At 43.8% G+C, this 9,116-nt stretch overlaps 1 protein-coding gene across 1 annotated transcript; it reads right to left on the bottom strand.

Moving 5' to 3' along the window:
• Positions 1–315: 315 nt before the first annotated feature.
• LOC145270170 (uncharacterized) lies at positions 316–969 on the bottom strand. The gene has a single exon (XM_080125792.1). The coding sequence runs from the start codon at positions 967–969 to the stop codon at positions 316–318; it is 654 nt and encodes a 217-aa protein (XP_079981918.1).
• Between the last annotated feature and the right edge of the window lie 8,147 nt (positions 970–9,116).

The raw sequence follows: 9,116 nt of genomic DNA on the forward strand, positions 1-9,116 counted from the left end.
AAAAGAACCTTTGTGCCGGTGAACTATGCATGCCAGGTGTGATAGCATTGCGTCATTCAAGTATGGCTTGCCAGAAGTCTTTCCTTTCTTTTTTTGACTTTTTTATAATTCCTTTCATCAGCTTCACTGCCGCTTCAGCCCGCCCATTTGATTGGTGATGGTGAGGGCTGGCGGTTATGTGCCTGATGTCCCATGACTGTGTGAACTTGTGAAACTCGCTACTTATATAGTTGGTAGCATTGTCAGTTATCATGGTAGCTGGTGTGCCATGTGTGGCAAACATAGGTTTGATCACCCTGACAAGGGAGTTTCTGCTTAGATCCGGAGTTGGCCAACTTCCACAAAGTCTGAAAATATGTCCACCACTACCACAAAGTATTTGCCGTTTATCTCAAAACAGTCACTGGCAACAGACTGCCATGGGTGAACTGGTATCGGGTGGGTCATCAAAGGTTGTTTTTGTTTTTGTGGTTGTGTCAGTTGGCAAATTTCACACCTTTGAACAGCTTCCGTGATCTCCGCATGCATTCTTGGCCAGAACATTATATCCCGGGCTGTGTTTAGTGTGTATTGAATGCCCAGATGGGATCTATGTGCTCTGGTGATCATGTCGGGTCTAAGTTTTGTCGGTATGATGAGGCGTGTGCCTCGATATGCCAGGCCATTTTCAGAGGACAGTTCGTCGCGGTATGGCCAGTATTCCCTGATGTTGAGTGGGCTGTCGTTTTTGTCCTCTGGCCACCCGTTTTTTGTGACTTCCATTAGTGTCCTTAATGTTGCGTCACAGTTAGTTTCCTCTTGTATCTGTGAGAGGCGGTGGTCAGTGACAAAGTGGTCGTCTTCCATATTGATGTTTTCTAACTCTTCTGCGAGTTCCTGTTCTTGCAGATGAAATATGGTAAGGTTCTCTTCCATTGTGGCTGGGGCAGTAGGTGGTGATGCCCGAGATAGTGTGTCACTAATGTACATTTGGGGTCCTGGTTTGTATCTCACATCTAGAGAGTATTTTGGGAGCCTTAATCGCATTCACTGGAGTCGCTTTGGGCTCACATGAATGGGTTTTGCCAATATTGTCTCTAGGGGTTTGTGGTCGGAGAGTACTTTGACTTTCTCTTTTCCAAGGATGTATTGTTCAAATCGTTCTGCTGAGAAAAAGATAGCAAGACACTCTGTAGTACTTACCAACACAACAAACGCCCTCGTGTTTGTGCCTTGTATAGGCATGCACGACAACAAAACTTGGGTTTTTATAAGCGGAAGTCTCGAGGTTGTCAGGCATCTACAGGCGCATGCGCAAGAGAAGGGATTGAGATAGTGGTATAAAGGCAGGTCGAGTGAGAAGGTTGGGGTTATTGTTGTCATTGGACGTTACAGTGACGCATGCGTTAGCAGGTGATTAAGAGGCGGTTTATTTTTGTGTGTCAAGTCGCGCACCTCGGTGAAGGTCATAAAAATCGTTCACCTCGGTGAAGGTGAAGGTCATAAGCTATTTCGGCTATTTCATTTTGTCTCTTTTCCTGAACAACTATGGCTGGGGCAAAGTTTGATTTAAAACTGATACCCGAATTCGACGGATCCACTTCTGTTGTCGACTGGGTCGAAAGGGTTGAGCTGACCTGCAACCTCTGTGAGTAAAGGGGGTGCATACCATGATTCCCCTAAGATTGGCTGGAGGCGCCCTAAGTGTATATCAGCAACTGAGTGCTGTGGAGAAGGCTGAACTTACCTGTATAAAAATGCTTTATACAAGGCATTTGCCATGGATCCCTGTACGGCCTATGAAACATTTGCCACTAAAAAGCTCATGCCAGGAGAAACCGTGGACGTCTTCTTCGCTGAGCTGAAGAAACTTGCAGTTCTATTTGGCAATGGAGTGTCAGAGCAAACACTGGCGTATGCGTTTGTGGCCGGCCTTCCCACCCATGTTAAGCAACTGTTGAGGGCTTCCACCAGCATATCTGTAACGCCCATGGAACATTTGTTAGAATGCGCTCGAGCCATTATCAGAGATGAGGAGGACCTGAGGGAACCGGTTGTAATGATGACGCAGGCAGCCAAGACTAATGCTAAAAAGAGTCCCAGTTTGAGACCCACGACCAATGGGAGATGTTTCATCGCAAGAAATTGTACTAACAAGGGGCGGGGGCGCCCGCGCTGTTTCCAATGTGGTAGCTATGGACATTTATCCCACAATTGTGCGCCGCCCTGTTCCCCGGACAAGATTTAATTGAGGCGCAACCGACAATAAATGTGTACGTGGACCAAGTGCTTTGTTCAGCTCTTCTCGACTCCGGGTGCTCACACACCATTATGAGTGCCAAGTTGTCTCGAAACTGGACAAAGCAGAACATCAAAGTAACCACAATAGGTGGCAATACGCAAGCTTGCTGTGGAGCCGGAACTGTCAAAGTCCACACAGACTCTGGTGTGGCCGCAAACATTAATGTGCTGGTGATGCGAGGGGATTTGCTGGGATTCGATGTACTATTGGGATATAATGCTATTAAGGCACTGGGGGGAGTGGTTATCGGAAGAGATGGGACTGTGCGATTTTTGGAAACCCCAGTGTGTGCTGCAGTTCACATTGATCGGCCTGATTTTAAGGTGGACTACGACCCTCACCAAAAAGCATGGACTGCATCGTGGAAGTGGTCATAAGGAAGGGCGCCAACCGAAATCAAGAATAGCATTGTAGAGTACTCGATACCCGACAAGGCCAGTAATGATTACGAGAAGGAACTTGAGGCATGGATCCAGGATGGATGGCTGATCCCCTACCCCAACAAGCTGGGACCACCCAAGGGTCTGATTCCCTTAATGGCGGTAGTCCAGCATAACAAATCAAAAGTTCGTCCGGTGCTGGACTATTGTGAACTCAATAGATACATTGAGACGTACACTGCCGATGCTGACGTGTGCGCCAGCAAGCTGAGAGAATGGCGCCAGAAGGCCTCCAATGTGTCTATAGTAGACTTGCGGAAGGCTTATTTGCAGGTGCGAGTGGATGAGACATTGTGGCCGTTCCAGACAGTGTGGTTCCGGGGTTAGAGATACTGCCTTACTTGGCTTGGCTTAGGGCTGAATGTGGCACCGCAAATCATGAAGACCATCGTAAATGCAGTGTTGTCCCAGGAAAAGACCACTGAGGACGCAACATCGGCCTATATTGATGATGTGTACGTCAATGAAGACGTACAATCTGCGGCGCATGTCAGAGAAAAGTTAGCTCAATTCGGGTTGGAGTGCAAGGACCCTGAACGTCTGAGGGATGGAGCACGGGTATTAGGATTGGACGTTTGTGGGAAAGACGGTACCCTACGATGGAGGCGTGGCAGTGAGATTCCAACCATCCCTGATGTTATTACACGGAGGACTATTTTTTCCTTGTGTGGGAAACTTATTGTTCACTTACCAGCGTGTGGCTGACTCCGAGCAGCTGTGGGCGTCATCAAACGCAGGGCAAGTTTAGTAACTACAGGTTGGGATGATGTATCTGATGATGCTCTTCTAACTCTGATGACGACAGAAACCCTAGAGAGAGTTAACAAGGAGGATCCTGCCCATGGAGAATGGTGTGTCGATGGGGACACTGTGAATGTGTGGGTTGACGCTAGTTCTTTGGCATTGGGAGTGTTATTGGAGCAACGTGGAAATGTAATTGAAGACGCATGCTGGCTGCGACCCGTGAATGATGCTCAACACATCAACCTGGCGGAACTGGATGCTGTTGTGAAGGGTTTAAATCTGGCACTGCAATGGCAGTCGAAGAAGTTACACTTGTACACGGATTCTCTCTGCGTCTACCACTGGGTGTCCGACACTCTCTCAGGATGAACAAGAGTCCGTACTAAGGCAGCCAGTGAGATGTTAATCCGGCGGAGGCTAAACACCCTGAAGAGTCTGGTATCAGAGTATGACCTGTCGGTGAGTGTAACGCTCGTGGCATCACACTGTAATCGTGCAGACCAACTAACCCATGTGCCTCACAAATAGTATGAAGCTGTGAAGACAGGCGTGGAGTTCACTGCTCGATCTTGCGCAGTTGGCGCAATTAGCTCATGCCAAATACAAAGAATTCATGTGCAGAGTGGACATCCAAGTATCAAAAGAACTTTGTATTTGACGAGGCATGTGGACCCGGCAGTGACAAGGGCGGATGTCAGGCAGATCATCAAGCAATGTGAGGCATGCCAGTCTATCGATCCTGCACCTGAGCAATGGCAAAAGGAGCGATTGGAAGTTGAGCATGTGTGGCAACGATTAGCGATGGATATTACCCATTACAGTGGTAACCCCTTTCTAACCCTTAACGACTGTGGACCCACTCGTTTTGCGGTGTGGCGGCAAATGACCAGGCAGGACTCAGCGAATGTTGTCCACCAACTGTCATCTATCTTTTCTGAGCGAGGTGCGCCGGAAGAGATATTGACAGACAATGATGCTGCTTTTTGTAGCCACCAAGTTCGGCAATTGTTGAATGAGTGGGGTGTCCGACTATGACTGCGATGTGCTAATGTGCCATCAGGGAATGGCATTGCTGAGAGGAGCCATCGCAGCATCAAGAGAATTGCTGCCAGAAAGCAATGCACCATTACGGAGGCCACGTATTGGTATAACATCACACCAAAGGATGGGAAGATACTAACAACAGCACTGGCCAATGCCATACACAAATACCGTGTTAGGATAAAGGGCATTGACACTGTCCAACCAATCGACGAGTAGAGTTATAACAAATACAAGGTAGGGGATCCAGTTTGGGTTAGACTCCCTGGAAACCGGTGCACCACCAAGTTCAAGTGAGGACGAATATCTGGAGTTGTCAGCCAGCAGTCGGTCCTTGTTGATGGAACCCCACGCCATGTGTGCAATCTTCGCCCGGCTAGTGAAGTACATCCCACAACTACAGAGAGCGATGAATCATCAGATGATGAACTGCTAATGAGTGAGGTCACTGAGCAAGAGAGTAGTAGTTGTAGTTCGTCTGATCAGGCAGGATCAGAACCAGAACCAGAACCACACCCAAGACCAGAACTAGAACCTGAATCCGAGAGTGTAAATACCATCCTTCGTAGAAGCCAACGAACTAAGAGGCCACCTCCGGAGTGCACTCTATGTGATCATCAGATCAGGGGGGAGTGTAGTACTTACCAACACAACAAACGCCCTCGTGTTTGTGCCTTGTATAGGCATGCGCGACAACAAAACTTGGGTTTTTATAAGCGGAAGTCTCGAGGTTGTCAGGAATCTACAGGCGCGTGCGCAAGAGAAGGGATTGAGATAGTGGTATAAAGGCAGGTCGAGTGAGAAGGTTGTTGTTGTTGTTGTCATTGGACGTTACAGTGACGCGTGCGTTAGCAGGTGATTATGAGGCGGTTTATTTTTGTGTGTCAAGTCGCGCACCTCGGTGAAGGTCATATAAATCGTTTACCTAGGTGAAGGCCATAACTGGATCGACTGCATAATTGCTGTCATAATGTTCGGGGCCACATTCAGGCTGAACCCCTGCCTGGTCAAACAATAGCGACTCCCTTTGATCTCGACCGTCTGGAACAGTCACAGCGATTTCTCACGTGGTATGCATAGCTCTCCAGCACGAAGATTCTTTTCCAGGTGCACTCGCTCTATGCTACGCGGCAAAACCACAGATTACACACAGCAAGTGCAAGCTGAGATACAAGATAACCTCATAAAAAAACAACAAATGGCAAAAACATATTATGACCGTCATACCAAGCAACTACCCAGTTTCACCATAGGACAGCCTGTAAGGGTGAAATGTCACCCACAAAGCCCTCACAGCAACTGGGAATTGGACACAGTCATTAGTAAAGTAGCTCCAGGCAGTTATGGGGTCAAAGTAAACGGAAGATGTTATAGAAGAAATCGAATCCACATCCGTCAACCAACCACTCAGCCAACGAGTGTAGACTACATACCACAACATGTCTCCACACCACAGCATCTGAAACAAAGATTATCAGGCAAACCCAGGACTACAACGATCCCCAACACATGAGAAACAACTGTGTAGGTCGAAGCGGGTGATCAACTCCCCTGCACGATTGAGAGACTACACACTCTTACACACACACACACACACACACACACACACACACACACACACACACACACACACACACACACACACACACACACACGCACACACACAAACACACACGTCTCGTTCAGTCAAACCAAGAACCAATGGGGAAGAAGGGGGATGTTATGGAGTACGTAACTGCGGCTACAACAAAGTGCGTAGCTATGACTACAACCTCCTGCGAAACTATACGTATGAAAACATGACTAGCTTCACAATAAGGCACCATTCATTCAGAAATAAAGCTGCGGCACATTCATAACCCAATATCGGCTTTGTGTTCTCTCTGCTTCTCTTTTAATACATTCTTAATGATGGAACCCTGGTCCTATCGAAAATACAGCACCAGTAGCAATTAACAAAAAACAACAAAAACAGTCAATTAGGAAAATACTTAATTCTGATTGGTTAAAAGCTCAAAGTTTGATTTGTTACTGTAATCCAACTTCAACCAATAAAAAAAAAAATTTGTCCTGGGAGCCAGCTGATCAATATTTAAGGGAAGACCCAAACTTCTCCAACAGTTTACCAAAGAGAAGAGAAGACCGGAGACAGCATTTTGACATCACCAACTTGGCAGACTACAAATCTGTACCTAAAGTTTAGGATCAACAAATCCATGAAACGCATCTGAACAACTGCCCCATCAAACGTGAGTTGAATAATATTTCCACGTCAAATAGATAAAAAGGCTGTTAAATTGTCTTCCTTGAATATTTTCATTGAAAACCAAACTTTAAGCTCTTATTCTTCGACATTGTTAACACCTTCACCATAAAAGAATAAAACACATTGACAGTTTAAATACGTCAAAATCTCCTTCATAAAAGTTTTCTATTTTCGTTGTTGTGTGTACGTTAATTACTATGTACCTCAAATCATACCTTGTAAAATGAAACTACAAAATAGTAAAGAAAAAAAAAGAAAAAAGAAATTAAACTTGAATCATAGCCAGAAATTGACAGTTTAAATACTTCAAAATCTTCTTTAAAAAAGTTTTAATTATGTTGACGCTGAGTGATCTTTTTTTTACATAGGCGTCACCACTTATCAAGGCCCAGAGACCACTCGAGGATAAGGGTTAAAGAGTGTACAGTAGTCAGTTGGACAATATAGTAATGGATAGTAATGGAAGTTCGGTAAATTTGTTAACTTGTTCACGTTGGACTTGAAGACAACCATATTATAGATGGCTGCAAAGCAGGAAAACGGAAGACAATTCCACAGGCGTGCAGTTCTAAGAAAGAAGCTTTGATCATGGAATCTATGTTTAGGTTTAGGCACAGATAAAGAGTGGGGGGGAATTATTGATAGTGTTTTCAGCTAGACGAGTGTTTCTTGTGAAAGTTTGGCGAGGGGTGACAATATATTGAAGCTCAGTCGAACACTTTCCATGAAAATAACGATTATGCAGAGACAAACTCGCAACATCTCGTCTGTGAGACAGAGGCTGCAGCGAAGAGAAAAGGACATCTCCCACCAGGCCACGAAGTCTATATTGAACCCTATCAAGGCAGGACAAGTCTTTCTAGCAGCTCCTGCCTATATGTGGCAACAGTATTCCATCCTTGGGCGTATCTGGCTCTTATATAGATAGAGAATTGCATCAGCAGTGAGATATCTACTGGATCGATAGAAGGATCTGACCATTTTTCCAGCGGCCTTGGCAACAGATTTGATGAACGTATTCCATTTAAGATCAGGAGTAAAGGTCAAGCCCAGAAGTCTGTCAAAACTTGAGGCCTCCCTAAGACGAGCGCCATTCATTTCAATTGATGCCAGATGGGGATCAGAACGTTGATGATGTAAAGATAGAAGCTTGGTTTTAGATGCATTAAAAGTAACCAGCTACTCCTTTCCCGTTTGTACAACGTGATCAAGATCAGAGGAGAGAACTTGGTCGTTTACTGTCTTAGATGTGCTACCATATATGGTAGTGTCGTCAGCAAAAATGTCTACAAATGATGTAAGGATGTGATTTGGAAGATCATTAATGCAGATCAGGAAAAAAGTTAGGTTCAGGGTGGACCCCTGAGGGACTCCAGCATTAATACTGTGAGCTTCTGATTTTTGCCCATCAATTACGACTCTTATGAACCTATCAGAGAGAAATGATTTAATAATTGAGAAGATTACCTGAAATAAAGAAAAACAAATTTCTTATTTGTTAATTTTTATTTTCGTTTAAAAAAATTAAAACGACGGTTTAAATACTTCAGAATCTCCTTCCAAAAGGTTTCGTTGTTTTTGTTAATTAACAAGTTTATTTAATTTTTGTTTTTGATTAATTATTGATTATCTCCCTTAGATTAAATGGTCCGTTGACATAAACGTCATATTAATTACGTTACGTGGTCTTCCTTGAACATTTTTCATTGAAAAGTAAGTTTCTATTCTTGAATATAATTAACAAAACAATACGACAAAAGAATAGCACATATTGATATATTTTATCAACAAAACATGTTAAGTTGCTTCCCTTGAAAATATTTCATCGAAAAACAAATTCTTGTTCTCCAATATTGTTGTTAAAACCACCCAGCACAAACAATAACGTATATTGACATGTTTTATAAAAGATTTAGGGTTTGTATTACTGTACACATAGATTCGAAAAAGTTGTCAAAAACAAATATATAACAAATAAATGTTATCAAAGGCAAGATAAGTTACTTTTCTACCAAACTGAATATATTTTTTGTGTTTTTATTCAATATAACATGTTTATTCAGCTCGAAAAACATGCAGTGTTTACCGATGTATTGGAAAATTAAAAATGGCGGCCGACTCTCTCTTAAACACGGTAAGTTCGGGAAAAGGTGTTATAAATAATAAACTAGACAAAATATTGTTAGAAATTCGCTCAATATATATTACCGTGACATAGGTTGACATATATTCGGTGTTTTTTTAATAGTATTTTGTCTAGTTTATTATTTATAACACCTTTTCTCGAACTTACCGTGTTTAAGAGAGAGTCGGCCGCCATTTTGAATTGTCCAATACATCGGTA

Source organism: Euprymna scolopes, chromosome 46 (assembly GCF_053919585.1).
Source record: "Euprymna scolopes isolate OS-2025 chromosome 46, ASM5391958v1, whole genome shotgun sequence".
NCBI classification, from domain to species: Eukaryota; Metazoa; Mollusca; class Cephalopoda; order Sepiida; family Sepiolidae; genus Euprymna; species Euprymna scolopes.

Excerpts from the sequence above, each read along its gene's own strand:
- LOC145270170 (XM_080125792.1), bottom strand. The coding sequence starts at position 969 with ATGTACATTAGTGACACACTATCTCGGGCATCACCACCTACTGCCCCA.